At 42.7% G+C, this 19,490-nt stretch overlaps 1 protein-coding gene across 2 annotated transcripts in view; it reads right to left on the bottom strand.

The window, feature by feature from the left end:
* CELSR1 (cadherin EGF LAG seven-pass G-type receptor 1) overlaps positions 1-19,490 on the bottom strand; it is a 457,515-nt gene that overhangs the window by 83,411 nt on the left and 354,614 nt on the right. For both annotated transcript variants that reach the window (XM_085654077.1, XM_085654076.1), the window contains exons 17-20: positions 12,487-12,581; positions 10,195-10,404; positions 1,494-1,677; positions 264-407 (exon numbers count right to left, since the gene is read on the bottom strand). In XM_085654077.1, coding sequence (XP_085510203.1) covers positions 264-407; positions 1,494-1,677; positions 10,195-10,404; positions 12,487-12,581 — 633 coding nt within the window. The remainder of the gene's footprint in view (positions 1-263; positions 408-1,493; positions 1,678-10,194; positions 10,405-12,486; positions 12,582-19,490) is intronic.

The raw sequence follows: 19,490 nt of genomic DNA, 5'->3' as shown, positions 1-19,490 counted from the left end.
AGGGAGGCCTAAGTACGGGACCAGCAAAAGCCAGGTCAACGACCAGTTGCCCAAAGTGAGGGCTAAAATTGCCACCACATGGATTAAAATCTGCCTCTCAAATTTCATTAAAAGACTGAAGACAATTAGAGCTCATAAAGGCATAGTGGCAGCCACAGGTCAACAAAGATTCACTACAAAAGATCTAAAAGTAAAATATATTTTTGATCATTCTTAAGTGATTACATAAATATCTGGACAACAAGTCTGCTTGTTTGTTTTACCTTTTCCATCAGATGGTCTGAATAAAGTGTCAGGAAACAAAACGGATGATTCCAAGTCCTTGGGGTAATCTTCATTAATCTCATCAAACCTTGGTACCTTGGCTCCAGAAAAATTGGACTTGTTGAAGATGTCAACAGCAATAACTGTTTCAAAAGAATGTTGTATTTAAATTATTTCAGAGGTTTACATTCAGTAATGCACAAAATATTTAAAAAACAGCACTAAGATAAGGAATGTCTAAAATGTAAAAAAAAAAAAAACAGATAAGGTAATTTATTTTCTAGACCACCATCTCTTGGTTTAACTTTTCTATACAGAACCTTTTCCATAACAGGAAATGTCCACTGTTGCAAAATAACTTACTCTCTGAGCTCTCCAAACCAGTGGGCAGTTTGACAGACGTGACCTACATATAAAGTCTACGAGAACACATTAGTTGAAGAGGTCTTGTGATTGCCATCCCAAATGTGAAAATCAATGACATTACCATCTACATACCCAGTGCCCAGTTTACAATAAGGTCAGGGGAGTGATGGGAAATAATTCATCTAACCCAATCACTTCAGGCATTCAAAGCATTTGAATATTGGTTTGTGGACTAGGTGTTGCATTTGCTGATATGGTTAAAGTTAGTTATATTTTCGAGGGCCAAATGGACATTGTCTACCCCTCTGAGAATCGTTCAGTTCTCTCTAGCCTCCACAATGTTTCCCACAATCTTTTCCCTAGGTTTGAACACCCTGGATGTTGTGGATTGAGCAAAATGACCAGCTCTATACAGCCAAGTGAATTCTGAATTTAGATTCAAGTTTGAGGTCTGCAGACGTTCAACTATCAATCTAGGATATTTACCTCACTTTTTGGGAAATTTATGAAAAAACGCTGGACAGACTGACTCCAATTCACAAAAAAAGCAGAGGCCAATTATTTGCCCAAATGTTTACACATTTTCCTCAAAGGGGGACAAATGTACTAACAATACATACAATGCTCTTCCCATGGACTGCTCAATTCAACCACACTGCAGATTGTGTTATCACAACCTGTGTAACACCTACACACACTTGATGTCACTAATGAACATGTGGCATGCCACTAATTAATGTGCAGTGATGTTTTGCTCAATCCGTTTAAGAGTAGATGTAATATTTTTTATAGGAGTTCGGGTGAAATGGTAATAGTTTATGAATATTTCTCACAAGCCTCAATCTCCTTACAAAGATACTTACTCATGTTGGGGGCGACAATTACGAAAGGCTTCATGTAAGTGCTCCTCATGTTTCGCGCCATGTTATTGGCATACTCCTCGTAGTGTTTAAGCAGATGGGCTGTGCCGCCTTCTGTTCGCTGGATGTGCTCCCAGTGGTCCTTGTTTTCAAGGTCCAGAATTGCGCTGCCTGCTAGGATAATGTTCTGCAGAGGTTAAGGGGAGAAAAGAGGGACAGCTGCATGGTCAGCATTAGAAGCTTAGGTCCCATTCTGAGTGCAGAAACTCAGACCACCATTATGAGCACCGAGTAATTAGAAGTTCGACAGACAGTTCGATTAGCTTGTCGATATTGAAAACCAAAAAAGTGTAGGATAGCCCTCACTTGCATTTTATTTTTAACTCTGACATTCCACCTAAACGAGTGACGAAAGGTGTGGGTGAACGGAGGTAATCCCATATTTATGATACAAAATTGGACCTGCCTACATCAACAATCGACTGAACTTCCACCAACCCCCCAGACGCATGCGCTCCTCTTCACACGCCCTTGCACACACTCCCTGGACCCGTCGCAGCTGTAGGCTGCTCCTTCTCCTACATTATTATCCACATTTGTAAAGCGCGAACATTCACCCGTAAGGGTCTCTAGGCGCTGGGGCCCATCGGGAAGATTAAGCAAGCTATTGCACAGAGTCACATGGTCCTGGGCTAATCTGCTGCCGGGGATCGAACCGTGATCCTCAGATTCCAGTGTCAGTCGCCCTGGCCGTGGCACCACACCTCTTCTGCCAAGACCTGAAACGACCTTGCCCTCCAGCTTCGAAAGGCCCACTCGCTGGCAGACTACAAAAAGAGACTCAAGACCTGGCTCTTCGACAGAAACACAGCGCCCAGATACCCCTAGAGGTGATAGTGTTGCACTTTATAAATGCTGATTGATTGATTATGGCCCGGTATTTCTGCATCCCAGAAGTATTGATCACTGTGATATCAGTACTTCAGGATATGCGAGTACTGAAGCGGAGTCCAGAAACACTTATAATCAGGCCCTTGATAGAACTAGTGTCAAGCAACTTCAGACAAGATGAGGGAAAAATGCATCCAGCACATATCATTCACTAAGTGCACCAATCTTTCAGGCATGTTCTTCTCCCAACTTTATCAAAGAGCGAACACCTTTTAATCAGCACCCGGATGGATTACCTGCGACTGATCCGGGTGAGTTTGTCATTATCAACCTTGGCAAAGGACCCAGAACATGGATTTGCTGGGATACAACCCTCGCATCTGCAACAGTAGATGCCTAAGCAGGTTATCTTTGCCAGGTGCTGAAAGATCTCAGCAGCTTGCTCGCTAATCTTCAGACAATGGAAGAAAAATGAGATCGGAGTGTGCAAAGGCCGACTTGTAATAGGACTCATTTTCTATGCGGACAAATTACTTTTGAATTCCATAGGGGTTCACATAGATTCACTGATTGAAAGGGTGAATATAGTTAATTTCTAAAACTACACAAGATGCAGCATGTAGCCCGTTCAGCAATCTTAAAGCACAAAAGGACACACAAGGCATGAGAGATTATAAACTGAATGCATGGCCACTCTTCGAAAGATAGTCTGCTGGTTCTTAGAAAAAAAAAACGTGTAGGGTGAAATAGATCTTTTCACTCCAAAAAAAGACAGAGCATCCACACCTGAGGAAGTCCCTCGAAGTGAATGAATACTTGATGGATGCTTCTGTGATTATGGGATGTGCAGACCACATCAATGCACCTCCTGCAATAGGCAAAAGAACCAAAACCAGTACAAGTTTTAACGTGAACCCAAATTAGTGGCTAAAAAACATGGCACGCGTCAGAAAGCACGCAGGATTAAGTTATTCATGTCGGAAATTTTAAGATCACCTTGCAAAAGATGTTTTGGTTGTAATTAAACTGTGCATAAAAACCATGTGTAGTTTAGAGTCCAAATGTTGTGCTGGGCCAGTGTTTTACCGCCTGCACATCTTGAAATAAGTTCTGATATGCATGTGATAGGCCACAATACAGTAATGGTGATTGTAGCAAATCTTTCCTGCTAAGCCCATTCACTAGAACTTTCACTTTGATTGGACCTATTCTAGATTTGTGCTTTGAGTCTTAACTCTGTTGCCCGTGAGACCGGTGCATGGTTTGAAAACTGTAACCCCTCTGTCATTCAGGGTGTAGCCCTAGTAACATGGGATTAGTCTACCATCTTAGCACTGAACGTTAGCAAGTGATGGTTACTGAAACATTGTAAGTGAACCATGCACAGGCAAGTGGTTTTGTTCGCTGGCGGAGAAGTATAGCTACCATATCTGTTTAAAATGGCACATTCTCACAATTCACATAGAAAAAGCCTGTTTCACACTCTCAATGTATTTTTGATAAAAAATGGACTATGTAGTCATTGCATGAAAATAATATCTAGGCGCTAGTAAAAACTATTGAACTTTGATCCACGTTTAACTCTTTCCAATTAAGACTTATGGGAGAAATTAGAATTGCCCTATTTTCCAGCACATGATGGACCGTTCCTCCTCCTGTTTTCGTTGAGCATTGCCCCCCCTTCCCCCCCCCCCACAGCCTCTGTTGTCTGTGTTGCCCACCCTCACCAGCCGTAATCATGGCCGAAAGACTTAGGAAAAGCCAATAGCTCTTGCATAAGAAAGACTTTTTGACTTTGACTACATTTGTTTTATATGCTTTAAACCAGGTCGATGCAGCTCAATGACTTTTGAAATTGGTTCAACTTGGCACCTGTTATCAGCTACCCACATATGTCATCACAGCAGGTTTGTTTGTTCAGTGCCCAGCTCCTGCATGTTACCAGTGATACATCATTGGAAAATATGTATACCTTTGCAGATTTACTGTGGGGCAAAGACCTGACACTAAGGCTTTTGTGCCCAGCTCCCAGGTACTGTGTCATTCTGACACATTAAGTCAGTGAAAGCAAAGCTCTCAAAAGGAAGAGCTTGAAAGATTAAGAGAGAGAAAAAATAACAGGGAGTCTGGCTTCACTATGAAGGGTGGATACTTGCCACTCATCTTCTGAAACTGTTGCACATACCCAGGCCTTGTAAGCATGTGGGCAGACGTGCTCCCAGCTGTTGCAATGCTCCATAGACAGAAAGAAACTCTATGGTGATCTGCTATGAAGTAACATTTCAGAACTGCTGGAAGTAAGAGTAACAGTGGGAATGCTATAATGCGGTGCAAGCATTTCAGAAGTTTCGACAACTATGCACAAAACCGGCTAGATGACTAGAAAGATGCACTGCGGAACATCAATAGACAAATATATTTTTCAGACTGGCTTGTTTATAATGAGAAGCATGCCAAGAGGGTGAAAGGGCAGGCTAGGGGGAGCCATTTTTCCATTTTCAGAAAGAAAACACACGCCTACTATCAACTCTCAAACTTTGTAGTGATAGGGTCTAAAGGAAGGACGTCAAGGAATGGCTTCTGCATTTATATCAACAAATATGTTCCCTGAAGTACACCTTTTTATTTATGTAATGGATTAGTGAGTTAGAGAGCACATGTGGGACCTTGCATCTCTTTCAATGCATTTCCAAGTAAGGCAGGACTGAGGACAATTCACATAACCTTTCTTCAGAGTCTCAGGCCATTTACAGGCTAGAGTCGGTGGGGGACAAACACATCACCTGCCATCTGCAGAATCTCTGCAGTCTAATCTGATTCTGGGATGGAAGGGTTTGCAGTTTCATATTGTTGCAACTACTGTGTCAAAGATCTACCACCAATCTGCTTGGCCATAGCCTGTCAGATGTTTCTGGAAGCCAAGATTTGGCATCTAGACCGTACGTAGTGTGTAGTACCTTTGTGAAGCTCTCCACTGCACCTCCAAGCACCACATGAAGTGAGCACAATGCCTTGAAACTGAATCTTTATTTGATTGTTGGCTAGTGTAAGCATATCAAAACTATTCTTTTGTGTTTTAATTGATGCAGTCTGGAGAGGAGTGCTTCAACATTTTCTCAAGACTCAATTGTTTACTACAAAATGTGCTTCCATTAAATGGCTTCACTTTTATTTATTTGCAAAGTTTTATATAGCGCTGGCTAGACCCGGAGGTATCAGAGCGCTTTACATGATGATCAGCAAGTTACAGATTACATGATGACTTCAGTTACAGATTCCAAGAATAGACATAGGAGAAAGAAAGAGGGAAGGAAACATAAAGGGGAGGCGAGGAAAACAATGTCAGATGTCCGGCTGGATAGGCGACGGCCGAGGGGGTGAACCAGGGCCAAACTCCTCTATAGCTGCATAGGACAGCTCCACCGGGAATCGGATAAGGCTTTTCGTGAAGCATTCCACTCATTATCTTGAATATAGCTCTTAGTAAAATCAATTTAGAGTTCCACATTCCAAGAGTTTAGTTGATTTTTTATTCAAGAAATGGAAAGTATGGTTTTGAACTTGCCACATGTTAATTCAGAAGCCTTTAATTAACTATATAATAATCCCTACAATAAAGCTGGGATCTTAGACGATGTTTAGTCGATTCCCTTTTAGTTCCTGCCTGTTACTGAGCTCCACCCTGATCATATTCCCTCCTCCTGCAGACATTGCAGTGCAAACAGTCTCTATAAATGTTTTATCGCTCACACCTGTAGGCATTTAATAAACTAGTCGGCTTGTTGCATTTTGCACCAGCTCGCCGTCTGCCTAGCATGGGAAAGGCTAGCGCTGCCTTCAGGTATAAACCTGCCTCCTTTAAACTCCATTTCACGAACACAGAAAATATTCATTGAAAGGAGGTCACCGGAAACCTAATACCCGTGCAGAGAACACCACCACCCAAAGTCTTCGACTTGGAAATACACGGAGCACACAGCAATCAGAGCTCGAGCCTCACAGCACCTATTCCTTTGTGCATGCCTTTCCTGTGCCGAAAGGTTGCCCGCTCTCTGTGCCCTAGCTCCATTAAAATAAATGGATGTGGTTAAAGAGGAGGTCAATTTTGTTGGCATTTAATGCTTTTGGAATATGACCGTCCATCTGTCACCTTGCGCAAAGATCATTAACAGCAATTCGTTAAAGCCCCGGGGTAGCATAAAATGGAGTGATACACCCCCCTGGTCACGTGTCATCACAGGTTTGACGAAGGGGAACACAGGATCCAGTCTGCTTTCAGGCCCTGCCACTGTCTTCAGAACACTGCCACAAGGAATAACAAAAGCAGGGCATGGATACTGTTGCTACGCGGGCTACTGCCAGGTGGCATCCACGATGATATAACAATATATTTGCCTGGTCTCTCCCGAGATGGAAAGTAGGTGAACTGCAGGCGTGGCTGGTCCTGGCACTTGGAGTCCAATAGGAAAAGGGACATTGTGGTACCAAAAACGCAGACACATTTGTGTCTTTCGTCTATCAGGTACCCCCTTCCTGGTGGCTCCGCAGTAGGCAGCTTGCTCATATAGCTTTCTCCCTTAACCAGCCCTGATCGTAGGAGTCTATTCTAAGACATTCTCTGGGGTAACATCCTGAGGACATTTGCTGAAGGCACTTCCACCAGTACTTGTATAAGGAGTATACCAACACAGTGACGCATCCCTGTAATTTGGCTTTTGCGCTTTGATTACGTCATTCTCCTCTGCCTGCCTTTCTTTCCTAGTTCCCGCCTTTCTTTCCTAGTTCATTCCAAGATATGATAGTATTCTCCTTCCTAGGCTAGATGAAAATATAATACCATTGACTCCGATGCACCTCTTTCTGAGCCAGTGATGTGGAGAACATGGCGTTTATTGAAAAAACGAGGGCTGTCCAGAAAACGAGAACACATTAGTGTTCCAGGTTGCTGAAGAGTCTATAGGCCGGTAGAGGAAGAAACCTGAATGTACTGTTGATCTGTCCTGGCTGGGACCATCCAGTGTGTGAGTCATCCAGGGGGTATTCAAGTACAATAATCATTGCTGGGGCACGCGTTGGTTAACTTAGATTGGAACTGCCTGTAATTGACTCCCCTGGTTGTTCCTGAATTGCTTGGCTCTTCTGGATTTGACTCTGATGCCCTGGAGAGAATCCTAAACAAATTACATTGAGAGCCTGCACTCCAGCACTATCCTTGGGACCTCACAAAGTGCTCTTGTAATTCAATTTTATAGGTTTAAGGTTTTTAGGGTAATTGATTTTTTTCTTTATTATCTCCCGGGACATACTCACCATGATTAGAACAAGTCTCCTGAGTCCATTTATCGAATTTGGTAACCGCAGACATATTTCATTCTGAATTAATGCGCTTTTTAGGTCTCGCCTGAGCCAGCGCTTTAGCGCTGCTCTCGCGAGAGCTTTTGTAAACGGGGGATCTGGAAGTGCAAACTAGTGCTTTTCAGGCCTCCAAATACAGTGCATGTGCGCGCGCACCATTTGGCAGCCTGCCTGATCACTTTCGCCGCCGCTTTGATATCCTCAGTGAGCCGCGCGGCCACTGAGGACAGCAAAGCGGCCGCGAAAGTGCACACCATTTGCCAGCCTGCGTGCCTCTCTCCCCTTAGAGGGCGTGACGTGCCCTACCCCCTCCCTTATCCCACTTCCTGCTTGTTTCTTTTACTATTGCATGCGTTTTTCTATTGTTCAAGTTAACTCTTTTACTATTTCATGCATTTTTGTATTGTTCACGTTAACTTTCGTTTACATTTTTTGTATGCATTTCGAGGCCCTAGGTTGAGAGGCGAATTTTAAAAGGATGCATTAGTAGGCTTGCGTTTTTGTATTGTGTACTTTAACTTTGGTTTACATTTTTCAAGAGCGCTGTGCTTTTCAAAAGCGCTACTGTCTACTTGGACTTCACTGCTTGCTACTAAGGGGGCGTCGATTCCTTTTAGCCCGAGCCTAGCGGAGGCTTGTAGGTATCCGTGTTGTCGCCTCCGGCCCCAACAGCGGGCAGGGCTCAGCAGACGGTGAACTGCATCACCTAGTCGTGCAGAGCAACTTTGGGGCGTTTAAAACCTTCAGCCTAAAGAAAACAAACCCAGTCTTAGCTGCAGTGTGACCCCACTCTCACGCCCCCTCCCCCCACGTACTTCAGGAGGATAAAGGATGCCGGGAGCTGTACGGGGTTCACTCGTGCACTGTGTACATGGTCTATACCAGCTTGCAGGACCTACACATATTGCATTGCCGGCTGTCGGTAGTAATTGCTGTTCAATTGAAAGGCCCGACTAGTGAATGGGACTGGCCCGAAGTTTTTGCCCACAATAACGTGCTCTAGTCTCTAGGGGTGCTGCTGTTTTGGGACGGGCGACCTGTAGCCCGAACATGTGGTTTTCATTACAGCCTCCTGCTCATTTTACTGCTCCTCGCTGCCAGCACTCTGGGGGGTTAATTACAGGAAACACATTCAGCATACATGTGAGCCTTAAACTAGTGGGGCTATCAGTGGCTAGCAGCATCGTTTTGGGATCTCCATCTTGCTTCGCTATATTTTCTATGTTCTTTGTGCGATTTGTTTTACTGTCACCAACGTGTACAGAGATTTGAGTTTCACGTTGTACATATACCTCTGTACCTCCAAGCTTGTCATTCTCCAGCAATCTCTGGAAGTTGGTCGAAGTGTAACGTTTTCACTGCTCAAAAATGTGAGATCAATTATATTTCTCACCGACCTGAAAAGAACGTCCATTAAGTTCTATTTTGTTTTCAATATATTTGTGGTTTTTTTGCTAATTATTTTTGTAGCACTAGTGAAGTTTTGAGGTTGGATGTAGGCAGTATGCACCTATGTTCCGTACATTGAAAGAGAAGCAGCATGAAAAACACATGTTAATGGGGATGAGTTTTTTGGGGGGCGGCCACTAAGAAAGGTTGAAATTACAATGGCTTCAACCATGAGTTTCAAATCCCAGAGTGGGAGGATGTTTTGTCTGGATTTTATGAAGGTGGAATCTGGTAGACTGTAAGTCATAGTGACAGCTTGGGAGGGCCTTTTAGATTTTAGATGTATTCAGTAGGACGCTTTTTCTTTTAATCTTCTGTGAGCCAACACTTATTGAGTACATGGGTGCTTTGTGATGCAAGCCCCTTTTGAATTAATCTTGTCCTGATTCCAAGATGACTATGGCCTCAAATCTCTTACTACAGTTCTTCCTGCAATATATAGTGGCCGCGCTCCTTTCCTTTGACATGGCGGTCCGCTTTAACTATACCAGCTGCCATCTTTCTTTCTTTATTTTTATTGAGTACTGAATGCCGTGCCCAACACCCTCTCACCCCTCCAACTTGCCCGCCCCCACTACCTCTCCGAGATTGAGAGTTGAAGATATTGCCATTGTAAATAACAATGCCTTTTATTTATGTGCAACATTTCTAAACAGATGAATAAAAGGCATTGTCAGTTACAATGCCAATAGCTTAAACTCTTGAAAATGCGAGACCTAATGCATTGCAAATGCTTGTTAAAGCATGTATGTTGTGCTGAGTCCCTTGTACAACGTTAACTAAAGGTAATTTCAGTATGGGCTCCCTGTCCTTGTTTAGTTGGTCCTTCCAGCAGGAGAAGCTTTTCAGAGAGGCAAACTTTTACCTTGTTTTGCTTCTGTCTTATCTATTCTGATGGATTGCAAAGAAAAATATGATTGACATTTTCTCTATTTAAAAAACTGAATTTCTTTCCATTCAACTACATTAAGTTGCGAAGGATGAAATGCAAACCTTAAGAGAAACTCACCTCATTGAAATCGACATCCCTTGTGGCCGCGAGGTCGAAGCCCTGTTGCTGGCTCTCAAACTGAAGGACTCGGATGAGCATCTGGTACCCGGTCCTTACGTCGTTCCCATAGAATGGCTTGGTGTAATTGGTGGCGTTTTGCAGCTCTCTGGCAATCTGAATGGACTTCTCGCCATTAAGCGTGGTTTCATTGCGATGCAGTTTCTCATTCTGTATGGACACGGAAAGGTAACACATGAAGGGACTGGGCTTCGAGATTCTGATTTAATGCATGTATCCCCAGAAAACCAGCAGCCTTGTCTGAAACCTGGTACAAAGTTGGCATCGGAGAGGGCACATTACATGGATAGAAGCAATTCAGAAGCTATGTGAAGGGCAAATGGCCAGTTGTATAATAAGCAACTTGTTTCTGCATAGGTGAAGATTATAAGTCAATGTCATTTAACTTTTTCCTCGCAAAGAACTACAATACTGCTAAAATTTAAAATACTGTTGAATATATGTACATAATTACATAAAATGTATTCAAATCACAAATTGTAGATGTTGTATGTAAACCCTTTTACATTTTGAAATTTAGCTACTGATAGTGTCTGCATGTACTGAATGGGTGAGAAAAAACCCTCAATTTTGTGTATTTATCAATGATGTTCTTATATTGTCTAACCCCTAGCAGACATAGTCAGACAAGGAATGTCACCTCCACCTAACATACCAGCCATCAGCAATGATGTACTATGCTTACAAGCACATAGAAGAATATTTGAGCGTAACTTAAACTATTCTCCTCTCTGGCAGCCCACTGGCACCAACTAAAACAAGGCAATGACACAGTGTAAACATACACCAGTCTACATGGTTCAGAGGAGTTATGGGTTAATGATCTCAGACTGTGGTGAACAAAAATAAGTAATTCTTCAGAGGTACTGAAACAAGAATGTTTAGATTGGTACTTTTATGTGTGGTAGCCCCTAGCTGCAGCAGTCAGGATAGCAGCTTAAATCTGAGCAGTCCCATTGGTTTGTGTCTTCTACTAAAGGGATAACCCTCAGGATTGGTTGTAGTCCGGAATACTGTGTGCTGAATATCGAGCTGCAAGAATAACGTGACCACCATACCGAGGACCAAAAAATTCAGGATGTCAATGCATATGGGCAAGTATAGATTTACTATTCTTAACTCCACATCTGTGTACCTTGAAGATCTATATATTGTCAAGGTACACATAGGCGCAGTTAAGGCATTGAAAATCTATTCTTAGTGGTATCAAATTTGGTCCTCGATATTTTGGTCAAAACATTCTTTTCAAGCGATATCCAGTAGATTGTATTCAGCACCTACACCATCAAGATTCAACAATCAAATTGATTTACAGGCACACACGTGGGATCATTGCTGCCATGTAATAACTATGTCAGTAACAAAGCGATATGAAGGAGCATTGCCTTGTAATCCCGCGTGATTGGTCAAATTAAATATTGTGCAGCATCCAGATCTGACGCAGAGGAGCATGGTTTGACAGATTATTATTACTATAAAATTCACACACGTGAAGCAAGAGTTGTCATGAGTAGTTTGTGCAACTAAAGATGTGCTCATTATAGGTAGCAGTGGTCGGTTGTGTTTCCTTTACATCTAGTGATATCTGACCAGGTGGGTGAAGGTACCTTGAATTTGGGTAGTGCAATGAAAGTGACAGATAAAAGTACATTTAAATCACTATTATTTAAAAAAAAAAGTACTTGAAAGTTTTGGGAGTTGAGCAGCTGCGTCAGAGAAATTTTGAAGTGACAACAGGTTAAATAAAGCGTGTGCTGACAAAATCTGTAAGCTCAACATTGTGGGGTTTTCAATAGAAATGAATTAAAGGGTCAACGCACTGCCACCCTCGCCCAGGAAAGAGCTTTCTCTGATGATTGTCAAAGAACATGAAATAGGCATATAAAGTATTAAAGTACTTTCTGAGCAGTAGTTGGCTGCACACGTGACCGGAAAATACTGTGTCCCAATGGCTGTGTGTGCATATTCTCTTCAAGTCAACTTTTTCAGAATCAAACCATTTAGACTGAACAACACTACAAGTACCAGAATGCTCTAGTAGCGGAGCACCAGTGCCGTATAAAGGGCAATTGCTAGTAAGTTAAGGGGTGTACTGCCAGATTTGGAAATGCTTGGTGGCTTTGGCTGTGAATGGCATATACAACAAAGCATTTGATTACAAGGCATTGCCCACCCTGTCCCAGAAAGCAGGCACCAGTCAGTTCTGCAGCAGAAAACACGAATCTTCCATACCATTGTTTTGAGGTAGACGAAGGCATTTGTGGTGCAGTTGAAGAGCTCCGGAGGGAGCCAGCCTTTCTCTTCATTGCAGTGACGGATGGCGTTCCCTGAAAAGAACGAAATGTGGGTTGGAATTTGGATCGATCACGTTATTTACAGCAAATAAAGCACCGTTAATTCATTGCCTTGACTGTTCTTTCCAACATTGTATTTTCAGCCAAATACATCTAGAACATCCGCAAAATTCTGACAGTTTTTATAGGTGTATATTCAGATTAGAAACAGTCGAATGCAGCACGTGCAACACAGCATCTGTATAAAATTCAGTCTCACCCAGATGTATGTAGCAGTTTCTACAGTTATGACATGTATGTGATGGTAGTGGATAAATTATGACCTTAACACACCCTGAATAAATGAACACCAAACACAATGTCAGCTGCGAAGGTGGCAACAACCTCAAACTGGCTGCACTTTACATAAAGACGCGCATGATCGAGGACTGAATTCATAATTATGTGCTAGCATGAAATGTGGTCCACAGGAAGTGACAACGCCCTTTTTGGCAACCCAGGGGCGCTCAAACTCCGCATTAAATGGCGTTGCGGTGATACGCACATCGCAGGAAGGTGGGCAGCGCAACGGACAAGCACCGCGTAAAGCTGGTAAAACAGCAGACCTACCCTACCAACTTCACAAAAACATACTGTGTGGGGAGGGGCTTTCTGCTGAGCAGTCCATAAGAAGCACTTAGGGCCACTGCTGCTGTTGTCCGCATAGGTTTAAACACTCGTGAGGGTTATCGGGTTTGCACTTCCTCCAAAGTCGAGATGGTAAGAGATGTGAACACAGTGCAAAGTGTTGCAGCTCACCTGGAGCTCACTGCGTGATATCTGCTCTTCACTGCTTGACTGTGTGAAGAAACCCAATATTGTGCGACACACTGTGGTACCGCGTGAGTTGGAAGGTCTGAACCAGTCCATCGCAGCAACCCAAGCAGTAATCTGGTGGGCTTTCCTTCTTGAGTTAAAGCCCATCTCATGGCAGATACAAAGATTTTTGTCACCACATATGAAGTGATCTTTTGATACCCTTTTGTTTAGCAGGAAGACCACATTTGTTGCACGAACTGCAGCGATTTGTGGTGATTGGCAGTATGCCTGCGCACCTTCTGTGCATCTTGAATTTTGCAGTAGTGGTTAGGAGCCACAACCACATTTTGAAGGACAGTTAATTTTATAGTCATTTCTGTGCCCCTGTGGGCTGTTAGTAATTCCACACACCTCAATATACTGAGGCAGTGTACAGTAATGTTGTGACTGCGTGCTCCTGCCCTTACATACCTGTCATGAAGGAGGGGCTGAGAAGTAGGCTTAGAGCTAAGAACAAAGTAGTGGACTGATATCACTAAGCTTCTTCAGCCGATAGTTCTATAGATACAGGCGTCTTGAGGTGATGGGTGGAGCGGGGCTGCAAAGAGCCTACTGTGGCAAAGGCCCGTTTCCTGGTGGCTTTGACAGAACTGCTTAAGTGATCAGTTTCAAAGAAATTAAAATAAGTGTGGCACTGGCAGGGGTCAGGAACAAGAGTGGCGCAAACTTTGATCAGGGTCGGGCTGGGACAGAAAATAGGCTTGGGCACCAAAATAAAAGTGGCCCGATAAGCGAATTAGAAAGGTAAGAAAAGTGGCCCATGTTTGCAAAGTGGGACAGTTTTGCACATGTAAAGACATACTGTACAAGTGTTCTGCAAGGTATGCAAGACCGCATGGATGTGACGGCAGGCAATGCTTTGTTCAATGCCAGGGAAGTAAACAGTAAACACCGGCCCAGCAGACCATAAAACAGGCCCACAAAAAAGAGTCCACGCACAGACGTGCCAGACCAGCCCGTCAGGCACCTTCCGATTGCCCTTTAGGCCAGTCCGACACTGCATATGATGGTATGTGCCATTTTAATCTCTATTGGGGAAAGCTTGTCCACTCAACAAAGATAGGATACAACGGCAAACATTAAGACTAAAGAGCCCATTGCTTCCAGAATATGAAGTATTTTTTCATAAAATGGGTGAGTAACTTACCTCTAGGCACTATACTGTTTGATCTGAAAAAAAATCTCTGCTCTACTATTTAAATCAAAATGTTGGTTTGTAGCGCGCTGACAGAATCTCTGTGACTCACCATAGCATGTGTGTATTTTTAAATTCTAAGCACGAATATCGTTAAAATGTCACAATTCCAGGACAGGCATAATCATTCTAGTCTTTGAAATTAATAACCACATTTTTGTGCAGTCAGTAATGCAGATGGTGTCAGCCAGATGCTAAAACGTATGTTATAAAGAGAAATCCTTAGATGTGCCCCCTAAGGGATTACAACATTCAACACTTTTGCTTAAGTCCATCAAAAATAGTTGTCGAGATTACCTGCATCTTCTAGAGGTGAGATGCTGGTATTGCACGGTATGTATCATGACATTGTAAGAGGTATCTTGACCGTGCTGTTTGTAATTGTCTATTTTTTGATGAATTGTTATAATATAAAACAAACATTTATCAAAAATTGTTGTCCCACTGAAATATTGCATCAACAACGTTGCCTCTTTCTAAGGAATGTTGTGCGCATACTCGGCCATTATTCCTATTTATTCTGCCACTGGGCAAGAGCTTTAATGTTTTGTCAGCAATTCTTTTGGTGAATAAACCACTGCTACCCAACACATTTTTCCTTCACAGATGGGATACAATGGGTTTCGCCCCTAAATGGCATTCTTTTTTTTTTGTACACCTAGACTTTATTACGCTGAGACAATGTTTTTAAAACCGTTTTTTAACAGAAACAAACCGGGTAAAGAAGAAGTTAATGTCATTAATAATTGAGAATATAGATGAGCCCATATAAAACATAAAATACATAGTATGTGCCTTTGGAGGAAAAAAATCATACTTTAGACCTTAAACTGTTCGACTCAGAATCGAGATTGATTGGCTCAATCCCACAAAATTGACTTTAGAAAAACGTATATGCTTTCCACCCAGCTATAGATTCCTCCCGAACGTGTCAGTGTTTGAATGAGACCAGAAATGTAGTGCAAAGATCTTCAGAACCAAATGAACAGAACACTTTCCATTCTTTTTATCTCTGAATAATATAATAGTATAAACTAGACCACATCGGAACAAAGTTCGAGTTTTAGACATAGAAACTCTTTTAGGACACTTCCAAGCTGATATCACTAAATTTGTAACGGTATGTGATTTACACATTGAAGCTTGTGACATTTGACTTTGGCCATGAAGATTTCTAAATCCTATGTCATCTCCCTGAAATATTTTAATTACCATAGGAATTTATACAAGGACGTCCTTCTCACATCTCCAGCCTACTGGGAACCACACCAGAACGACCTAGCCATAAATAACCAGCCTGGAGCTTCTCAACACCAATGATTGTTGTGTCAAACTCTTGCAGAACCCAAGTCACTACCTTGTACTAATTAAAGCACTAATTTAAAACCATTATCATGCCTTCCACAAGCTTACTGCTTAATTTGTAAAAGATGATGTACTGAGACTCAAAACCTTTCTCAGACCACTGGCCCTGCCAAATTTCAGAAATGTTGAATACAAAAGTCTCGTCTTGTTGTGGGTCATGCCTCTTTAATACACCACCAGACACTCCCCTCATCTCATTCTTGTAGGTTCTTTTTCATCGCTGCGTTCTCCCTTTGTCACTGTTTACCTATATTTCCCTTCCTCCTCCTTTCTACCTTTTCTGTGTCTTCTCTCTTGTTCTGGGCCAATCTCTGATGATAAGAAATAAGTACTGGTCCCAAAGATTAGTGCTGGTGGGCGCCGCCTGCAACCACAAGCTCAAATTAAGCACTAGTCTAGTCTAGAAACTTAGTACTTAAATTACACTAAGAATATACAGTCAGACCCAGGTGAAAGAGGAGGCTATCCCTAAACCAACAGGCTATGGAGGATCTTCACTTTCACGCGGAATCCAGCTCTTAAGGGGCAGGAGCTGGTACCAAAGGCACAACTGAAAAAAACTGCTGAGTGCACAAAAAACAGGCACATATGGTGGAAAAATAAGGAAACCTGTTGTCATGTGGTCAGGATAGGGCTAGCAGAAACAGCACCATTTACATGCTCACATTTCTTAAGTTGCCTTCTCTTTTACACGCAATGACTTTTGACATACATTTGCCTGGGTATCAATGCAGGATAACATTCTCTGAATCTTCATTGCTTACATTTCAACTTCGTATGCACTCGATCAGGATACCTTTAACATTCAGTACAAGGTATAAAGTTCATTCGCAAATGTCATATTTGTTATTTGTCCGGTTGGCAACACCGCTATCCAACTAGAATAACTAACTGCAGCCCAAACAGGTGTGGTGACATGCCCACATAGGTTCTACTGTTAAATACACAGCCACTTCCCTGTTTAGACAGAGGAACACTCAGCTGACACTGTGGGGTTACCACATGTCGGAATTCCAGCGCAATGGATTCCTGCACACCAACACGAGGGATGTCCAGCTCTACAACAGGATGGAAAGCTTGATGACACTTAGTCCACCCGGCAGGGATTTGGCAGATGACCCAACTTAGGCAAGACTAGGTTAGGGAGCGCTTGAGAAAGAAGTGACCTCATTAGGGCCACTCGGGTTACTCGCGACCACCTCAGTCTCAGCCTTCCATACGAATGAAGAGTCAGTCAGACAGTAGTGAATACAAACCAAGTATATTTTATTCTTGTACACTCTAGCGGAGTCCAGTCTGACCAACCTCCTTGGATTGCTGCAGAGGCACTGACTTTAGCCCACATAGAGATACATTATGTACATGTCTAAACCAAGAAAGTCCCACCCATAAAGGAAATCTACTAGCAGGTGCAGCTAAAACAAATAAGTACAGAAAGATGAGTTTCAACTCTGAGGTTGGGCACACATTATCTTCATACCAAGGTCATTCTGTTCGCGTCTACGGCTAGGCTAGTGGGAGAAAGCCTCTATCTATTGGAAAGGAATGTGTTAATAAGAACAGTATACTCATTAGCAGAGCAAGGCCTAACCTTGGAGAAACGAAAATTTCCACAGCCTGCTTCTCGAGTCAGAGAATACATAGCCGACGACATGATTCAAAATGGCGGCTAAACCTAAAATGGTGCAGCAAATGCTAACTTAATGCAAGAACAAAGCACAAACAATATAGCAAAACATTTTCATTTCATCACTTGTTAGGGGCACATCTATTCCCAGTACTTATATGCTTGCATATTAACACTGTCTTAGCACAATGGCGTATATGTTTATTCTTTTCACTGTTCTTGTAATGCTAATAACACTAATCTGTTACATTCTATTCATAATCGCAGCACACATTTTTTGCAAGAATCATAGTGCTACAATAAATATTGTAAAGCCTACAGAGTATTTCTTGTGTACTTCTTTGGGTAAGCACGAGAGTCCAAACAAAAAGTTCTAGATCAGTTACCACAATTTCATTGGGAGTCTGTGTTGTCATGTTCTGAGGTTGCACACATTTGTTACCCTGTAAGGTTAGGGGTTCGGATGGTGCACTGTGAGCTAGCAGGGCTATATAGGCCAACATCTCCTGAGGGGGTGCGGGGAATCAGACCCGCACCAGCCCAACAGTTATGTTGTCCGACAACTGCACAGTTTTACCACACTTTGCACAAGCCATATGACAGTGTGTAGAAAACAAAGGTGCAACCACAAGAATGGCCTGGTGCAAGATAGAGCAATGAGCCTAGAAAAACATAGGTGCCAAGCCCTGCGTTGTTGGATTCAGGCACTTATGCTGCGCCTGCAAACCCCAACCCAGAAGTAACCAAGTCTAAAAGTTACGATGGGATGGAGGATTTATTGTGAAGGCCACTGGCCCTCAGCATTCTTGTACCAGGAAAGACACTGGGAGGAACGGTAAGGAACAGCACGCCTAACCAGTGCCTACGTAATCCCAGTTTCCAGAAATGCCAGGATGATGTCACTCGCAGGGTTGGTCTCTCACCTGTGTCATTCACGGACACTTGCTGCAGGATGACACGACTAACCGGAGGTGTGTCCTGACACTATGCACCATATAGATGCGCTATGCACCCTTATAAATTGCTCAAGTTTTGTGTTCTACCTGAAGAAATCCGAGATGGGTCAGATCTTGGAAGATTTTGGGGTTTGTATGTGATTAACTCCAGCAATTACAAAATGCTATGCTTCTCCCTTGGAATACAGTTTTTTGTGTGTGGATTCCTACTCTCCTCTTCACCTCTCAACCTGGCTATTAAAAGCTTTGAGTTGCGCCAAGTTAAGGAACATTTTCCAAAGTTCATTCATTTCCCAAATGCTTTCTTTCAACCTGGTTTCCGAAACACTGCCTAAATCTGTGTCCCGCGACACTGCTTTGCTTCACTTCACCTACTCCACGTCTCTGTGCTTTGAAAACCTCAGAGTAAAACAAAATATCCAAGAGATTTGATGTTTTCACTGATTTAAAATTGAGTGATTTGTGTAGCACAAATTGAGCCATTACTATGTGCTGGTAGCTTGGTTTATGTAAATTGTCTCCATAACACCATTTTGGGTTTACATCTATAATCTTATAAGCAAGCGATTTATGTGATATACAGTGCATAGGTTTAGGTAATATGCTGAAGATTCCAACCGGAGTGACAAGGCAGAGTGGAGAGACAGTGGAATGTCCGCGTCGAAAAGGAGAAGTTAAACAAGCAGAAAAGGGGAGTTGTGTTGATAATTGTTTTAGAAACTTGAGTTTTGTGCACTCTTAAGGGGAGTGGTGGTCCAATTGTGAAACCATCTGAGCACATTTTTAGTGGTCCTTGGAAAATAAGCGAGCTGAGGTAAATCTGCGTGTATACTTCTGATCTGCAATTCCTGCTCTAAAAATCCTTGTTCCAGCACATAAGCATCAGTGGCTGATATTTGCACAAGCTCACAAAGTGCCCTACTTGCAAGAGGTATTTCGCA

The sequence above is a fragment of the Triturus cristatus genome, chromosome 4_1 (assembly GCF_964204655.1).
Source record: "Triturus cristatus chromosome 4_1, aTriCri1.1, whole genome shotgun sequence".
Classification (NCBI taxonomy): domain Eukaryota; kingdom Metazoa; phylum Chordata; class Amphibia; order Caudata; family Salamandridae; genus Triturus; species Triturus cristatus.
This window is presented reverse-complemented; position numbering and strand designations above follow the sequence as displayed.